Source organism: Leucopleurus acutus (genome assembly GCF_964270905.1).
Source record: "Leucopleurus acutus genome assembly, chromosome: 7".
Taxonomy (NCBI): domain Eukaryota; kingdom Metazoa; phylum Chordata; class Mammalia; order Artiodactyla; family Delphinidae; genus Leucopleurus; species Leucopleurus acutus.
In genome coordinates, this window is record NC_139150.1 from 4,066,538 (window position 1) to 4,085,419 (window position 18,882).

Genomic DNA, 18,882 nt, shown 5'->3' on the forward strand with positions numbered 1-18,882 from the left:
GATAACGCAGGTAAAATGCTCTCCACCCTCTCTGGTGTGTAGTGAGCGCTCAGTACCTGTTGGCTGGGGCTACTCTTGGTGTGACTTGTGCTTGGAGGTGAATGCCAGGTGCACCTTTATTGCCAAAGACTGGAAGATTCCCGTTTTCTAGTCTCTCTGCCAGAACGGCCAGAAACCAGAGAGCAGAGTCTTTGCTCTTGAGGTGGTGACCAGCGGAAAAGAAGAGAAAAAAATCTCCATTGCTTTTATACTTTTTGTCTGTCTGGTTGATGACTGTCTGATAATGACTTAGTTCTCAGGCCTACATGCAGATGATGTTCTTTTAGCGAAGTGGGCTGTGGCCGCCTCACCTGCGGGTTCTACAGAACTAGCCTCTAAATTGGAATTTTACCCACAGGTGGACGTCAGTGGGTTCCTGAAGTTGTGCACATTCCTGGGGGGTGAGCCCTCAGAGTTTGCATTAGATCATCTAATGGATCCATGACCCCAAACAGGTTGAGAAACTCTGTCCTAAGCCATATTCTTTTCTGTTTTGAAGGATGTTGCAGCTCGGGGCTTAGATCTCCCTCAAGTCACATGGATTGTCCAGGTAATGTATTTAAGTTGTTAAGGTGCGAGCTTGAGGCCAGAATGTGTGATCATGAGTAGGTGCGTTGGCTTTAAGTAGAATAATTATTATCACCCTCTTGGGTGTTGCCCTGGTCACCAGGCAGCAACCAGCCTGATCTGCACATTTCTCCTGGCATCTTTCCTTAACCCAGCCCACCTGACCACTGCAGCACAGCCTGCAGACTGTACAGCCGTGGGAGGGAGGGGCAGGCTCCCCTGCTCACAGACTAATGTGTGTCACACACAGAGTTTTCAGCAAGCTGAAAATAACAGAAATTACCTGGGCCCCTGGGAGGCCTCATCGTGTCCAGAAGGCGATGGCTCAGCTGTCCTGAGAGCTGTGTCCATGCACATTGACCTGCAGGGGGCAATTAAGGCCCTGACAGCATCTTACACATACCTCTAGCCTTAGATGCTTTGCCAGAGGGTAGAGGTGTTAGTGCTAGTCTAGTGGCTTTAGTTTTGTTTTTTCTTTTCCTTAGTCTGCAGAGTGGTATTTTTAAGCCCTTCTGTACGGGGGCCAGGGGACAGGGCCCTGTTTACGTGAGTCACGGTTTATTCACATTTTAGTGGAATTGCATGCCTGTCACTAGCTAGGAATCTCTGCTCACGGCACATGATGACTTTGCGACTAGAGGCATTGTGTCTTCTTTCCTGCTGTCCATGGAGCAGATTTGAAATAGGAAGGCGAGGATGATTTTAATGTGCAGGAGGCCAGGCACGTATAATTGATCATTGAGAGCCTTCTTGTAATTGTGGGTATTGATTAGTTTAATATGCCTGGCCTCCCATCATATTCTTGGCCCTCTGGTCTTTGATGCATGTAGCAGCAAAGAAGAAAAGGGCAGAATGAGTACAGGGACAATTGGTGTTGACGACGATGACGTTATTGCCATAGAGAGCATCCGTTCTGCTGAGTTAGAGCATTGGCCCTTTGCCGGGTCAGGAGCACTGTCCGTGGGAGCGGAGGCGTTTCCCTGCAGGAAGGGGAACGTGCCTCTCAACTGGCCTGCAGCTCTGCTCCGTTGGGACTGGGTGGCCTGCAGCGAGGCGGTGGCGACCTGAGTCTCTGTACCCTGTGCAGCGTCTTTCGTGGCCTCAGCCCCACTGCCCTGTCTACTGAGGAAGCAGGCCAAGGTCGTGCGGCCATCCTGCGCGAGTTTGCGCCCACCTGCCTGCATTCTCACCTTGCCCAGTCACCTCAGTGAAAAGATGCAAATAGGAAAATGAAGAGACCTGTGGAGAAGTGAAATTAAATAGGAGATACTGGGACGAGAAGACGTCTCGTTTATCTGAAACTTGGCCACTGTTCCTGTTGGCGTGTCGGAGCCTTGTTATTTCCAATGAAGCCAGGAGTTTCAGGGTTGAGTGACTTCTCCTTGTGATTGTGGTAGGGTAACCATAGCACCAGGATTTAATTCTTGGGATACCTGGAGGCAGGTGAGGGGTATTGCACTTCCAATTAATGGCAGTCCCTTGATCTGCGAATGCCTTCATTTTTGTTACCCTTTTTAGTACAACGCTCCGTCTTCACCTGCTGAATACATCCACCGGATTGGGAGAACCGCCCGGATTGGCTGCCATGGGAGCAGCCTGCTCATTTTGGCTCCTTCGGAGGCAGAATATGTCAGCTCGTTGGCTTCTCACAAAATCAAGTGAGTCAGAAACACGGGGTTTCGGCTGATCTCACCTAATTAATTTTCTGTCGCCTCTTACAGTGGATGGGCCTTGTAAGCTGACGAGGAGCCATTAACCCTTGTGATCCCTAAGTGAGTCCCAGAATAGCCAGTGGCAAAGACTGAAACCCTTAGCGCCATCAGCACATGACAGTTTTCATTGCGTTGCCATTCCAAGGCGTAGAGCGATCTGTTGCGCTCTCTCTTTCAGGTAGAGGTCTGTGTTGGCGTTGCTCCTGCTGCGAAATCAGTGTGCACCACCCGCCCAGCCAGCTTCTCAAAGACCTCTCTTAGTCACCATTTTTGTTTCTTGTAATTAATTAACGCTTAGGACCTTTAAAGTTGGAAAAATATAATGCTTTTGATTCTTTACACAACTCCCCCTCCCCCAGGAAAGGAAAACGAGGGAAGAAACCATGAGGGGCAGGTGAATTAGGTACCACGTGTTTGTGGCCAAGGCTGTCCAGCTGCTGTCTCATGTGCACCCAGTCAGATGGCAGCCTCTCACACCCCCCAGCGTCAAGCCCCCAGTTCCAGCCCTGGGTCGGGGACTCCACAGGGCTCAGCAGCATGGAACCTTCGCCAGGGGCTTCCATCGAACCCCGATCTCCCCGAGGAAAGACGAAGAAAGCAAAGACAGAGGACAGTGGCTCGAGCTGGCCAGGGGTGATTGTCATGAAAGCAGAGAGCACCTGGGCCACAGAAATGAGTTTGTTTAGTCATGTTTTCCATAAAATCTAAAGTAACAGGCTCTGAAAATGGGCTTCTAAAGGCATGCGGTTTTTCACACTGATCTATTTTCACGAATTTCCTCTGCTCAGAGAAAGCACAGTGATGCACAGAATGTTTTTGGAGGCACAGGAAGAGCTGTGTGATGCCCAAGGTGGTGGCACGGTACACGCCGGGCACAGGAGTGGCCCAGCTGCTCAGAAGCCACTCGGTGACTTCCCCTGTCCCCAGTCAGACTTCAACACTCTCAACACTCTTCCGAGATTGCTGGTGTGACCGTTCGTGGAATGAAGCTTTCTCAGAAAATGTGCTTCACACCCCTCAGTGTCGGGGGAGGCGAGGACCCGCTCCCGAAGAATTCAAGAGGGCAAAAATGAAGATGGTGTGGGTTTTCCTCTTACGTAATTCTCTCGTCTTGATACAGCTTGTCAGTTGAAGGGGTGGTTTTTGTTTGTTTCAGGAAGACGTGCATCTCTTCTCTTACTTGTGAGAGAAAATCTCTTGTAGATCAGTCAACGTTTCACCAGGAGCTCCATCTCCAGCTGGATTCTGAGTTCCCGGGGGCTGGAGGCCGCGTCAGACTTCTCACTGCGGCCCTTTCCGAGTCTAGGCGGCACCCGATCAGGCAGTTACACTCCAGAAATACAGGGAGGTCGAAATGAAAACCTGCCCCAGCGCCGTAGCTTTTTCCCTCTGTCCCGGCGATTCGTGTATGTGTGGAAGGTATTCTCAGGCGTGTGTTGTCCCACAAGAGGAGGGACTCCCTGCACCTTGGCAGCCTCTCTCTGCCTCCATGGCTCCCTCCTCCTTCCGCTCTAGACCCACAAGTTCACGTTCTCCCATTCCTCCCCGTCAGCAGCTCTCTCTGGTTGGCCTCCTGTGCTCGTTCACTATGATGTGATCTCCTTGGAGAAACGGGTGCAGACAGTTCTGCAGTCAAAGGGTGATGGTGAGCACAGAGTTGTCAGCATAGATGCCTCTGCCTCTCTCCCTCTCATCATTGTTCTCGAATAAATGCCTTCCAGTTGATTGCTATGGAAGGTTCAAATGTAAGCCTGAAATTGAAAAAGGGAAAATAATAATTAGCACCAACATGAATCATTGGTGAGCTGGGTATATTTTAAAGGTCTAAAAAGGACAGCCCTTGGGACTTCCCTGGTGGCATAGTGGTTAAGAATCCGCCTGCCAATGCAGGGGACACAGGTTTGAGCCCTGGGCCGGGAAGATCCCACATGCTGTGGAGCAACTAAGCCCATGTATCACAACTACTGAACCTGCGCTCTAGAGCCCGCGAGCCACAACGACTGAGCCCGTGCGCCGCAACTACTGAGCCTGTGCGCCTAGAGCCTTTGCTCCACAACAAGAGAAGCCACTGCAGCGAGAAGCCCGCGCAGCACAATGAAGAGTAGCCCCCGCTCACCGCAACTAGAGAAAGCCCGCGCGCAGCAGCGAAGACCCAATGCAGCCAAAAATAAACAAATGTATTTATTTATTAAAAAAAAAAAGACAGTCCTCCCTTTTGATGATCTTTTCTGGAAAAAGAGCCCGCAGCATTCATGGGAAATTCAGCATAAGGTTCACAGTCAGGAGAGAACTCAGTGATGCCAGAGACTTGGGGAGGAAGTTCAGAAGGACGAAGACTGGGCAATACCGCAAGGAAGAGATTTGGGTCTTACATGCTGTAAGAATGTCCTTACAGGGGGTGTAAGAACATTCAGTTAAGGGGCAGAGAGTTCTGTAGGAGTCCAGCCTCACTGGTTTCTGCCCTGAAAATTCACCTATTGAAGTGCGTGGTCCTGAACCACTGGCTGCTTCACCGGTGAGACGTAGTCAACCCGAGTGATGATCAGCTCTGTCGCTGCGATACTGCCGTGCGTTACACGTGCTGATTTCTGTTGGAGGAAGGGCTGTATGTTGGGGATCTACATAGAAACTGTTTCTTTGGCTTAATAACAACTAAATCTAATAAGAACTAATTAAAAAGCATGCCGTGGAAAGAGGCAGACTTGAAGATTCTTGGAATACAAAAGGTACACGTCTAAATATCAAAAACAGGAGGAAGATGTGTGTGCCTGTTTGGTGCCTAAGAACCTGAGAGCCTGGCGGCGGGCTGCTGGGACGGCTGATGAATTACAGAGAAGATCAGGAAGGCAGGCGGAGGCTCTCAGCAGCAAGGGCCATCGCAGGAAATCGCCGCCCGCCCCCAAACCCCCAGCGCGTGGAGCTCGCCCTGACAGTTTCATTGAGCAGGGCTAGAGACAGGTGCCCCGGGCCGCTTTGCCTCTGTCTGAATGCCCGGAACTTGGTCTCTGCAGCCTTCCGACTTCTTGGTGTTTGCCGGCTTCTTCACTTTTTCCCACTTCTCCTTGAAACGTGCTTCTAATGAAAGTCATCATTGGTTTATTAAAATGTAAATGCTTCCTCGAAATGTGCTATTTCTTAGATCAGGCATAAGTTAGTTCCTTGAATCTATTTAGCTGTCTCTCTTCATAGTGAGGTGGGATGATTCAGGTGTGTTGATAGAACCATACATAAGCAGAGTAGCTGTGCTGTGTTCCTCGGAAGCAGTGATTTCTTAGACTCGGAGGAAAAGGCCCTTTTCAACTGTAAATCACTCCAGTTCAGTCCCATCTGCTGTTCACTTAGGGTAGATGGTCCGCCAACATTGTCATATGGACATATACAGCCTATGAGCCGTGCCCTGGCTGAAGGTCAACATTTGAGGAAACTGCCTTTCTGTGGCATATTTAGTTCTTTGTATCCCTGGCTGCAAATGCCATTATACCTATTTTCTTTCTCCCCACTTCAGGATCTGACCCCAAGTTCTTACGTTGCTTTTACTTTTGTTTTTCTTCTTTTTTTTTTTCCTCAAGAAAAGAAGGGATGAATGGAGGCAGGTCAGCTAGAAAAAGGAGAAGGCAGGGCTGGGCTCTGATTCTTACCTTCCTTCAGCTTTCCAGGCATAAATGAGATGCAAATTCAGTAGCCGTAACATTTCTCTCCCATATGAAAAACAGATTTTCCAGGAAGCCGCGAACATTCCCCCCCACCCCCCGCCCAACTCCTACACTCTTGGTATGTACTCTGCATTCTCTGGTCGACTCTGTAAAAATATTTTCTGAATCCACGTGGCTGTGAGCTGGCAGCGAAGAAAGAACGGTGAGGGCTGGGGGCTGGGGGTGTACGGGGAAGCAGTGACACAGCTCAGGCAGATCATGTCACAGACATGACATGTTCATTCATAGCTTTGTCAGAGTCACCTTTGGGGGAAAGTCACCTTTGTCTACTCCCACAGAAGAGGCTGCCATTCATGTTTTAATTTGCTGTTACATTTAGGAAAAAAAAAAAACAAAACCCAACAACATACAAGAAAATCATTTATCTTTTTATGATCTGTTTTTCTCCCCCAGAGCTCCTCCTTCCCCCTTCCTCTCTCCCTGGGGAGTGTGTTTCCCTCCTCGCCTCTAACACAGGACTCTGCCGCGTGCCCTTCCTGGGGCGAAGGCTGGGGCCTTCCAGAGCCGTGGGGGACGGTGGGCTGTCCAGACTCCCCTGCCAGGCAGCTTGGAGTGTCTTACTCTGGCTGCCGACGGCTTCTGTTCACAAGGGAAGCCTGAGTTCTGGTTTCGGCCGTTCGCATGTGACTCTAGATCATTTGGTCCTCACCCCTGAATAATTAAGAGACTGGAGCAGCAAAGATCCCTCAGGGTAGATTAGGAGGGAGTTCTGTGCCATGATGGGCGATGGGCGTTGGTCGCCTGGTTACCTTCACTCCGGTGTCTGGTTAAGCCCCACAGTTCAGGGTCTTCAGCCACCTCCTTCCTTTAAGTACGAAACTAAAGGAGGGACTGTCGGAAATGTTTCTTTAGTTCGTCTTCTCAAGGCACGGTCATCTGTCTATGAGCAGGCCTATTTCTTTAGTGTTCCAGATTTACTAAGAAATAATGACATGATCCCTATAGAGGAAATTCTAAATAAATGTATAAATAAATGTATAAATTCTAAATAAATGTAAATGTATCAGGCAGGAAGGAAATTGTTGGGAATATTACCCTGTCTGTCCCTTTAATATCATAGAGGGCCCCTTCCTTCCAAATTCCTAAAGGTTTGGGAAAACATTCCCTTTCCCTGACCAAGTGTTGCTTCTCCTTTATATCGAATTAGCCTGATGAGAGGCCAGTTTTATGCATCAAGATTCCAAATGTTTTTGAAAGAACCGAAGGTTTACCTCGATGTGCCCTTCCTTTTACAGTGTTTCTGAGATAAAGATGGAAGATATTTTGTCTGTTCTGACACGGGACGATTGTTTTAAAGGGAGACGATGGGGCAGCCAGGTGAGTTTTATTATGTGTCGCGCTTGCTGCTAACAGACGTGACGCATTTCCTGATTTGGGGAAGCGGTGATTCTGAGTATGGGGCAGTTACTGCCTCTGTCAAGTAAAACGTGTATTTTAAGGACCATGAACATTAGGTGAGGCCTCATCTTGATGGTGCTTTTTCTGTCTTTGCTCCTGGACATGTTTGCTGGGCTCATCCAGTTAATGGGCTCCAGTCCATCCCGCGCGTCTGCCAGGCGGCAGCGAGCTCCCCAGAAGGGAGGTCTCATCCCAGGCCAGAATGAGTCTGGAGGCAGCGTTACACACTCAGCCCTGGTGGTTCCCCTCCCGATCGTCAGCAAGGACACCTGGCTAGACCCGTCCACCCAGGAAAGCATGGAAAAAATAAATAGCTCGGAATCTCCATTCGGACACACTTAGTTCATCCATTTTTTAACGTTCGCTATACACAGAGGAAGAGTGACGTTGAGATGATTAAGAAGAAAAATTTTTATTATCCGCGCAGTTCCACATGGAGATCCTGAGCGGTTGCAGACAGCCCGGGATCCTTAACTGCTCCTTTTCCGAGACTTCCCCCCTGCTCGGAATCACTGCCCCGCCTCCGCCCCCACTCTACCGCGTTACTCATTGTATCACATGTACTTGTCAGTGTGTGTGTAATGATGTTGCTGGGCGTAATTTCGTCCATGAAATTTTAATTATTTGGATATTTTTCTTTTCTGATGCCTGAGGATAGACTGGAAAGTCAGAGCCAAATAGACCGAGTTTAAGAGTTTCTTCTGTGCATCAGGACGTGTCTTTATGTGGATCAATATTCTCCCTGAGGCAGGGACTCCATCTGGCTGACCCCGACTTAAGTTCTGTTCCAGAGAGTACCTCCGGAAATGCAGCTAAGCAAAGGGGAGGAAATAATCAAGTGTCCGTTACCACAGCGTGTGTTCCAGACGGGACTGTGCTAAGCTCTTCACACGCTTGGTCCCGTTCCATCCTCTCAGCAGCCCTATGAGGCGGATGTTACTGTCCCACTTTATAGGTGAGGAAACCGAGGCTTAGCGAGCTGAAGGAACATTCACGAGGGCACAATAATCGTTGATTCTCCTGGTGTGAAAGCAGGCATCTAACGTCAAAGCACCTGTGCTTCACCATGTGCCAATAAGCCTCTGTTAGTATTAGTTAAGCCAGGAAATGGGAACTAAAGTGCTCGTTAAGTTGGGTAACGTTAGCCATTTTCATAAAGGTGAAATTTGGTCAGTAAATGGTACCACAGCAAAGATCCCCGTGAGCAAGAAGGTGATTAAGGACTCAATTGATCAACACGTTATTTTAAGTGATATTTCTTTATAGAACAACCAGGGCACACGAGACTTTGGACCATCCCATAGTATCGATAGTCTGTTGTCAAGGGAACTGACCAGAAATGAGACACTCGTTGGTCTTGGTACACTTCTCTGTTCTTTGGAAACTACTGCAAATTCTAGTTGGTGGGGGGGGGGGGGGTGGAAAGGTGGGGTGGGGAGCAGTTGTTTTCTGGGTTTTTTGGGTTTTTTTTTCAAATGTTCCCACAGCTATTTAATTATAGTCCCGGGACAGCTACGTGGGATAAGCAGGGGTGCCTGGGGAGCTGTCTGAGGCGGCATGCAGCAGCAGAGTGGGCAGGAGCATGGCCTTAGGGCCCAGTTCCTCATCTCACCAGCTGTGTGGCTTTGGGCCAGTGCCGGACCTTCCTAAGGTTCATGAGTACATTTCTTTATGTGTACAACTGAGATAATATTAGTGTTCTCAGAAGGAGATTGGAGGGCTGAGTAGGAAATAACCTGAAAGTCCCAACACAGGTACCAAAGGGTATTCATTATTATTACTATTATTATTATTATTTTGTTACATCAGTTAGTAGCAGATGTGGAATTAAAGTCCAGACTCATTGACATGAAGCCCAGCGCCTTTTTTTTGCTGTTTCACACTAAGTGGAAAATTGGCATCTGCCTGCTCTCCAGAAATCACAGCAAGCCACAGAATTACAAAATGGGACGGCAAAGGTTCGAACAATCCAGCCTCACACTGTTTCCAGGACCGGCTTTGGCGTCAGTATTTACCCCCTGAACACAGCCCAGTTCTCTCCCGGGCACCGATGGTCGTGTGCCCCTGCGCGTCTCTGGGGAAGCTGTGGACGGGTGCAGGGCCCCTCCGGCAGGACGCTCCCCCAGAGCAAGAGGACGTTCCCTCTGCTCTTTCGGGGAACAAGCCACAGCCATTCTGTTAAGATCCGCCCTTCTGTGGCCTGGCAGCCCAGTTCCTCTCCTTAAGCCTTTTCTGCGGCCTGAGGCCAGCCTTGAAGACTGGCTGGGGCTTGAGGAGCCTTCATAAGATTGTGGGTGAGAGCTGGGGCCCAGAGTCGGACAGACTTGCGTTCGAGTCCTTGCTTTATAGCCAGTCGTTCTGCAGCCTTGAGCAGACTATCTCCTCCTCCCCAGCCTCAGTTTCCCCATCTGTAGAACGAGGACAGCACGAGTACCCATCCTGGAGGGTTGCTGTGAGGTTTAAGTAAAACGAGGCCCAGCGTGCTCTGCACGCTCGGGGCCATGTGAGTTCACCGCAACCCTGAATCGCTGCTCAGATGGACAGGATGTTTTGGTATTTTTAAGGTCTGGTGGTCTTTGGTTTTAAAAAGAAAACGTGCTAATCAAGGTTGGGTTTTCACTGACACCAAAATAACTGGTTAACTTAGAAAACTCAAGTAATCATGCCAGGTTCTAGATGACACATCCACAAACACCACTTGTTTGACCAAATTTACCTTTAAGTCAGAGGACAAAGAAAAACGAAACTAAATTGACTTCATTACTAATCATCTCATAGATAAACAGCCTGCAAGAGTATATTACGTGCGTGCCTCATGTGAACAGTAAAGAGAATAAAGTAAATGCTGGTACAACTTCTAATTCTGGGGGTTTTTTTTTACAGCTTTTTTTTTCTTTTTTTAAAAATTTATTTATTTTTGGCTGCGTTGGGTCTTTGTTGCTGCACACGGGCTTTTTCTAGTTGCGACAAGTGGGGCTACTCTTCGTTGCAGTATGCAGGCTTCTCATTGCGGTGGCTTCTCTTTTTGTGGAGCATGGGCTCTAGGTGCGCGGGCTTCAGTAGTTGTGGCACATGGGCTCATTAGTTGTGGCTTGCGGGCTCTAGAGTACAGGCCCGTGTGGCACACGGGCTTAGTTACTCCGCGGCATGTGGGATGTACCTGGACCAGGGCTCGAACCTGTGTCCTCTGCATTGGCAGGCGGATTCTTAACCACTGTGCCACCACGGAAGCCCTTAATTCTGTTTTGTTTTGTTTTTTTTAGTTTTGGCTGCATTGGGTCTTTGTTGCTATAGGCGGGCTTTCTCTAGTTGCGGTGAGCAGGGGCTACTCTTCGTTGCGGTGCGCGGGCTTCTCATTGTGGTGGCTTCTCTTGTTGTGGAGCGCGGGCTCTAGGCGTGCGGGCTTCAGTAGTTGTGACACGTGGGCTCAGTAGTTGTGGCTCGTAGGCTCTAGAGCGCAGGCTCAGTAGCTGTGGTGCACGGGCTTAGTTGCTCTGCGGCATGTGGGATCTTCCCGGACCAGGGCTCGAACCCATGTCCCCTGCATTGGCAGGCGGGTTCTTAACCACTGCGCCACCAGAGAAGTCCCTTAATTCTGTTTTAAATACAGTACATCTTAATTGGTATCCTCAGTGTGGGCAGTTCTCTCTGGCACACAGGCTGGTGCCGGACAGATGAATGTGGGCTCAGTAGCTGGGCCTTCTACACACCGAGCCAGACACCTCATCATAATGCCCGTCTTCACCCAGCTTGGTTGAAGGCCACTGTAAATGTCCTTTGGCGTGTACATTTTGGGGCTTCTATGAACAGAACGCAAGCGAGCGAAGCATCTGTAAAATGTATATTTCATATTTAGGTATATGAAATATATATAGCTACGTCTGGGTGCACGAATGTTCAGCCACCTACAAAGAGAATAAATTTGATCTTTCAACTTGACTGGGAAGCGCTCAGAAGGTTCTAGGGACCGTGGGGGTAAAACTCAGCTTGGCAATAAAATGATTAAAACAAAATCCTTCCATTTAGTTTAAAAATGCCTTAGAAGTTGGCGATTTCAAGACACATGCTTCAAATAACCACCCCCCGCCGCCCCGCCCAACTGCTACCACCTAAAACTGTACAACAAAAATAACCCAGCCCAGCTGTTAGACTCATCTGTTGCCTCTTGATAGGCATGAGTTTTCATCTTCACAGTATAAACACAAACCCAAACGTGTTTTTCCTAAAAGTTTTTTTGTCCTATGAAATACGCCCGCAAACTCATCCTAACAAAGAGCTCACTGGCATGGTGAGAGATTCAGATACGATCACAAGCCCCTAGTCTGGTTTTTGTGGGTTGTCTCTTCTCTCCGAGATCAGTGGGGTCTTTACAGAGAAAGGGTATTGAGTGCATCTAGACCTTTGGAGATGTTATTTTTCTAGACGACCCACAGTCTGCTAGTTGCAAGTTGCTTCATGAAGCAGGACTAAGCCTGCGTCTTTGAGGGCGGGAGAGCTCCCCCCACCCGCCCCGGTGCTGCGGGGTGTGCCCTCCGGGCTCTGACCCCCTCTCGTTATGGGAGCATTCACCTGTCTGGGGCTGAGCCAGCACTGCATGACTCTGCTCCCTGTGTCTTCAGTTTAAATTCAGACTGTCCTCCCAAGAAGACAGCTGAAAAATACTCATTCTCAAGAGGGGCAATTTTAAAATAAAGTATTTCTGGAAGTGGCGGGGTAAGACCTTCTTTCTCCTAAGTATGTTATGTTTTCTGCCGTTAACTTTTTCTTATATTCTACTAAAGTGACCTCATCATTTCGAACATGTGAACCTAGTTTTATCGCGATTTTTCTACATATTTCACTAGTATACACACTCACATTATATGTATGTGTATATGTAATTTTTTTTTTTTTTTTGGGTTGGGAAGAAAAGATACCTCATTTTGAAACCTAAAGGGGGAAATAAGAAAAGCCCTTTGTAATATATTGCCATATTATCACTAAATCCCCTGACAGTTGTGACACAGAAGCAAGTCACCTGTCACTTAAGCTTGAGGTCTCTTTAATTTTCTCCTGGAATTCGCACCAGGCTGTCTTTAATTTGAGGCCTTTATTGGAATTCTGAAACCTCTCTGCCTCCCTGGCTCTCAGATCTATTCTGAGAGCTGTTACAGAATGTATACAATAACCAACAGAGGGATTCGAGAGGGCTGCAGCTCTGTTTATTTAACACTCTAGAGGGATTTTTGTGCTTATTCGGTCCTGGCTGCCCGGCTTTCAATATCGCTTTGACAACCATTCTGCCCTTCTCATTAATTTTAAACAGTTAAAACACAGGAAAAAGAGGAAAAAGTTTTCATTATTAAAGTGCTTTACTTTTTAATAACAGAGGATTCTGTCCGCCAGGGGAAAGGGCATCCTTGCTAATTTCACATTCATATTAAAAAAAAAAAAAAAAAAAAAACCGCAAGGAAGGTGACAGTTTCGCTGCTGAGGTGGCTTAACGAAAAGAGGGCAGCAAAAAACAAAGTTTGCATTTCACATCAGTTAAGAGAGTAAAAAAAAAAAACCTTGTTAATGACAACAGCAAATGTCCACTTTCGTAACACAGCTCCTGAGTGACTTTTTCTCTTGACATTTGAGTGGATAAAACCCTTAGGGGGACCATGTACCGTGAAATCAGATAGACTGTCATCAACCAAACAGGTAGCAGGAATGATTTGACTAAACTGAAAACATTTTCAGGTTGTGAAGTCTCTATTAACACAGAGACGAATGTCTCTCGGAAGAAGGAGACTTTTCCTTCTCCTCCCTTTATTCTTTCTGCGGCAGCTTTAAATGTGAAAAAGACCCGGGTGACGGGGTTAGGGTCGGTCATCCAGACCCAGGGGCTCGTACCCTGTCCTCTACAGGAGTTAAAAGCAGCATGAGCCGGGTCTCAACGCTGGTGAGACCCACACTGGGGGGTGAGTGTGGGTAGAGCTTAATAGGCACCATCCAAAGAATCAGCATCTCTGGGGAGGCACGCTAGCCAGATCGGGTTCTTTTGGATCTTGGTTTCGCGTTCAACAGAAAACATTCGTGTTAAGATGCAGGAAACAAAAGCCACTTGTCTTTAGGGGGATATAAAGAAAGGAAATCTTTTCTCTGGGGTTGCTAAAGGCTGAAAAGAAAAGAAGTTTCTATTTTCCTAATATTTTCCATCTGTAAGGTCTTTGATGCAGACAGATGTGAGTTCTTACAGAGGGACTGTTGGCTGCAACGATCCGTGCCATCGTCTTGAATGTGGCTTTCTGGAGCAGCCCACTCCTCAGTGGGTTCCTGGGAACTCAGCACAGAGGTCTGGGCTGAAAGAGTGAATCTGAAACACTCAGAGTCTGAACCTCCTAGGAAAGAGGAGGCATATGCTCTACGATTCAAGGACAGACTCACCTGTGGTCAGGTGACTGTGGGATGCTCTTAGACAGGAACGGGCAGGCTTCCACCAATGAGTATAAGGCAGGGGAGGAGACTGAAGGCCTAAGCGGGCCATACAAGACGCCTTTAAAAACTGCTTGTGTCCAGTGATGTTCTAAAGGCCGGAATTGGACTTGGAAAATTCCAAAGTGTCTCCAGTAGACTTTGATTTTGAACATGAGTCATAAGAGGCCAGGAAGGAAAGTAAATAAGTAAATAAAGAAGAGGCGTGGTCTGCTCCCTCACCAAGCCACCCACCCTCATCTTCACTTGACTTTAGCATCTTCATCGCTCCCTTTTTTTCCCTAGTAATATTGAAAGGATTACCCTCGTTGGCCCCTCTGTGGTTACTGTGTGATTTTACTGTTATTAAATCTGTTATAAACTGCTTCATTATTCCTGACTCTGACTGTCTCTCCTTTAATCCCTCCGTCACCCTCCCAGAAACGCCGCTCCGTTGGCCCCCAGGAAATCCGAGAGCGAGCCACGGTCTTGCAGACGGTGTTTGAAGATTACGTGCACTCCAGCGAGAGGACGGTCTCCGGAGCCAAGAAAGGTTGGTCGATTTCTTAGGTGATTGTGGATGGATGACCCGGCAGGGCATCGTCCCCACCTCCACCCGCACGCCCCCCAGACAGGTTGAGAGGCCAACCAGGCATCTTTGCTCACCAGCAGAAGCCTTCAATCTCCCTAATTCTGCAGGGTTTGGAAGCAGGCACGGAAGGCTTTAGAGTGATATTAAATGTTAATTTCATCCTTCCCCGTGTTTTGCACAAATGAGGCTTTATCTTGGCTTACGTCAGGACGAGAGCTTTGACCTAGCAACTTGGATCTCAGGGATCCATTTTTCTCTTTCTTAGAAAACCAGATAGAAGAGATATGACATGTCAGCAGGAATAGTTGTAGAGATGGAAATTAGAGATGAAGGCAAGGGCTGGAATCATTAGACCAAAGCAGTTCCTATTTGAAAGTACAAAGGAGGGCTTCCCTGGTGGAGCAGTGGTTGAGAGCCCACCTGCCGATGCAGGGGACACGAGTTCGTGCCCCGGTCCGGGAAGATCCCACATGCCGCGGAGCGGCTGGGCCCGTGAGCCATGGCCGCTGGAACCTGTGCTCCGCAACGGGAGAGGCCACAACAGTGAGAGCCCCGCGTACAGCAAAAAAAAAAAAGAAAAAAAAGAATTGAAAGTACAAAGGAAAATGAGAAGAACAGTGCTGAGGAAGGACCGTAGGCCATGAACCCAGTTCCTGGGAAATTTACAAAAGAGTTAGGTACTAATTTAATATTCAGTGCCTTTATAGGATAAGTTGGCCCCTGGGATCACCAAGCATTAAGGGTGGACTCAACAGTTCCCTTTGAGTGCGGAACAGAGCGCGGGAGAAGGGAGCTTAGAACAGCTGCGTGTCTTTCATGCTGGAACGTGTGTGTCTTGGCTAGTGACTTACCCCCACGTTGGGGGATCCAGAGTTCTTTTCGATAGTTACCTACTATTTTGAGAAGAATGCCAGACTGGCTTACCAATAGATAAACACTATAGAATCCTTTCTTCTTTTTATGAATTGAATCTTTAAAAAAAAACACGAAACAACATTCCTTTAACAAATATTTATTGAATTGGGCGCCATTCCAGATGCTTGGGATACACCAGGGATCAGAACAGACAGAAATTGTCACCTTTAGAACATTCTAGTGGGGGAGCAGAAGATGAACGTAATAAACACAGTAAGTAAACTCCATGTAAATTAGATAGTCTAGGGAAAGGTGATGAGAACGATGGAGAGAACAGAGCAAGTGAGGGAGATGAAGGGGTGAGGGCAGAGTGAGCCCTGTCCTGAAACCTCACGAGGCGCCGCCCCATGGCTCCGACAGAGGGCGTCCAGGCAGGTTGGGGCGTGGGGGTCAGAGTGCACGGGAACTCCTGGACAGCAGTGTGGCTGGAAGGAGGGGAGGGGTGGCAGAGGAAGGGCGTGGAGGCCATCCAGGGGACCCGGTTACCGCGAGTGGAAGGGGAACCATTGGAGGGCTTGGGGCAGAGATGTGGTCTGACAGGTCTGAAAAGGTCACTTGCTGCTGAGTGAGAGCAAACTGCGGGCACGGGTGAAGGCTGGGAGGCCGGCTGCCGGGCAGGCGCGGCCATCTGGAGATAGATGACGGGACTAAGTTAGCAAGTATGCGCAAGTGCCTGCTACGCACCTGAGCACATCACAAAGGCAGTCCTCAGCTAGGCAGCCCTTAATCAGAGCCACCCGAGGTGAGAGATGACGTCCCAGTAGTTGCCCCATAACTGCTGATAGATAATCAGTGCGTGTTCCAGTCTGGTTTCTGCTAATACCCTGTCCTAGCGTTTCCCTAAAGTGAATTCAGCAACTCCTAAGGCTCCTCCTGAGAACCTGCCTTTAAAGATGTACCGGAACATTCTGTCAGGAGGAATAGAATGTTTGTCTCAGTGGAACTTTAGAGTTTGGTCATTTGTTGAAAGTTAGGCAACGTCAGCTTTCTGTACGATGCACAATCAAGTGTTTGCAGCAGGATTTCAGGGTTAATAGCAGAGTTGCAGTGAAGGGGAAGAACACCATCGTTATGACGTCAGTGCCAGAGGTCATCTGGGTATTCTAGCGAGCCTGCAACGATTTCAGTGTGACTGGGTCCTCAGAGTAAAACTTACAGTCAATAGTCCTTAGAGAATGAGGTTTTGTGTTTTCTCTCGTTATCGTTACCATTGAACTTTATACCAAGAAACAGAGTTACTTGCCTTCTTTTTAAAGGATGTTGGAGTGGGGCCAGTCCCCAATGTTCATGTACCAAGGAGGAAATAAATGTATCGTCTTTTAAGGAAACTGCCCCTAGAGGATCTCGGTCACCCCACAGCAGACATTAGGTTCTCCCCTGTTCTTCTCTCTCCTCTTACTTAGGATTGAGTTCTGGAGGTTTGGGGGGAATGTACGCATAACTGCCACACCCCAGGAGTTGATACTGTCTTTTGCATTTCAATCTGCATATGCAAATTCCCCACTACTGACTTGCTTCCCTTTTATGCCATTTCAGAACCCACCTCATGAATAATTAACAAAGCAGCTGGGTTTTGCCTTCACGGCAGAAACCTAGTTGGAAACTGGGCCAAGTATGCATTTGTTTTCCTTTTGCATTTTCTGACCCAGTCGTTGCTAATTGACCTGAACTTTATCGTGGTCAGTTTCCAGAAGCAGTTACCCCTTTCTCCCCTCATGTCTTGCATCTTGTAGCTAGAGCTTCAGGTGGTAAAAATTGTGGTAACCTAAGTTTGAACTCCAGGGTCCTGAACGAAAATTTCAGAAAGCGGAGTCCTTTACCTGCACGGCGCCACTTCCCCTGCGGTTCGAGCCGCTCTTCCCTGAAGAGCAAGGGCTGCACGTGTAGGGGTTGTGCCTGGCTCTGAAGGGATGCTTCTCGAGGTCAAGAAAATGCAAACTACTGAAATCATCCCTCTCCCCTCAGTGTGATCGGAGGGAGGTTGGCTCCTTGGCCAAATGCTTTGTCTTCAGGAGAATTAGAGGGGCAAGCAAGCAGCCTCCTTTCGCCCTTTCTTTGGGTGGTCGTCACTGTTTATGTGCCGGGTAGGGACATGCAACGCGCCTTCTCTGTACAGACGCGTGTTCTTCTCGGGCGGGGGTGGGGTCGGGAGGGGCGAGGATGAGCTGCACCTTCCAGGCTGCAGTTCTGCTCCTTTCTGCCTCCTTGGCCCAAAGCCTCATCTGCACGATGCCGCTGTTCCTCATCAGATGTCCGAGAGCACATTTGGTTTTATTGCTCAGAAGGACAAAATGTCCTTGGAAGGTATTTTGAAATCGATTTCCCCTAATTCTGTCGTCCTCTGGCTCTGAAATGGGACTTGGTGGCGCGCCACTGCCTGCTCTGATTGGCTAGAGCATCATGCGTCTTCCCAAATAAACATCTCCTTTCAGGACTTCTCGCCTTCCCGCTCGCCTCGGGCCCACAGCCCTCTTCCTTCCACACATTCCTGGTGCTGCCAGCAGGGCCACTTCCTGCCCCTTGGAAGGTCCTACAGACAGCTGCGCTCCGTCTGAGGTTCCTGCTTCTCTGAATTAGCCGAACCTGGGAGTGTGTGCATGTATGTGAGGACGACCAACTGTCGCTGTCCCCAGCGAGACAGGAGCCTTGAGGACGAGGAGGCTTAGTGCAAACGGGCAGTGAGAGATGCTGCCTGACCAGTTGTCGAGGGAGAGAACCCTTCTGCCATTTCTTGGCAAACTCACTATCCCCGTAAAGCTGTTCGTTGAGCACCTAGCTCTCCCAGGACAGAGGCTCTCCAGCCTCAGCTCTCAGGATTGGTGCAGAGAAGAGGAATCCTCTGATCTGCCAGTCTGCTCAAGCACAAGAGTGAGGTGCGTGAGGAGGCCTGGGCCAGTGTCGGGGTAAACGAGGCTTTAGAGGGGCAGACTCTGCTTTGGCGTGGCGTGGTTCCAGTCTGCTCTTTCTGTCTAGAGTAAACGTCGGGGGTTGGGAAAGAGAGGGAGGTGGAGAAGAGGCTGGCGTCTCCAGGGTCATGATAGTTGTAGAGCTTTCGCCTCTGAGGACTTGAATATGTGTCAGAACTCTCCAAACAGCACGGGCCATTTGAAATGTTAAAGATTTTCCTTGAAAAACCTCGTCCCCAGTTATTAAAAAGGGGAGTAAGCACAGATTTAAGCGAGGGGTACAGTGGGGTTGCCTTGGTTATTATTTCTCATCGATTGGGAAAAGGAGTTCACTTTGCTCGGTAAATAGAGCTTTGATGGGTTCCCAGGATCCTTCCAGGAGCTGATCTGCTAAAATGACACTTTTTATTACTGTTCATAAACGCCAGTCTCCAGGTGCTGCTGGGATATTACGTTTAAGCTGTGGGCAAACTTGCCAGTCCAGTGGCTCAACAAGCGAGGGCGAGAGACGCTGGTGTTTAGTGCCTGCTTCCATCAGAAGCAGTGCAGGGCGGGGCTCCGGGGGACGTAAAGTCAGTGGGGGTGGGGAGCAGTCCCAAGAG

General features: G+C 48.7%; 1 protein-coding gene across 1 annotated transcript in view; it reads left to right on the forward strand.

Moving 5' to 3' along the window:
- DDX31 (DEAD-box helicase 31) overlaps positions 1 to 18,882 on the forward strand; it is a gene marked incomplete at its 3' end in the record, with an annotated part of 77,259 nt that overhangs the window by 36,374 nt on the left and 22,003 nt on the right. The window contains exons 15-18 of the mRNA XM_082843726.1: positions 539 to 589; positions 2,125 to 2,264; positions 7,267 to 7,348; positions 14,309 to 14,420. Coding sequence (XP_082699852.1) covers positions 539 to 589; positions 2,125 to 2,264; positions 7,267 to 7,348; positions 14,309 to 14,420 — 385 coding nt within the window. The remainder of the gene's footprint in view (positions 1 to 538; positions 590 to 2,124; positions 2,265 to 7,266; positions 7,349 to 14,308; positions 14,421 to 18,882) is intronic.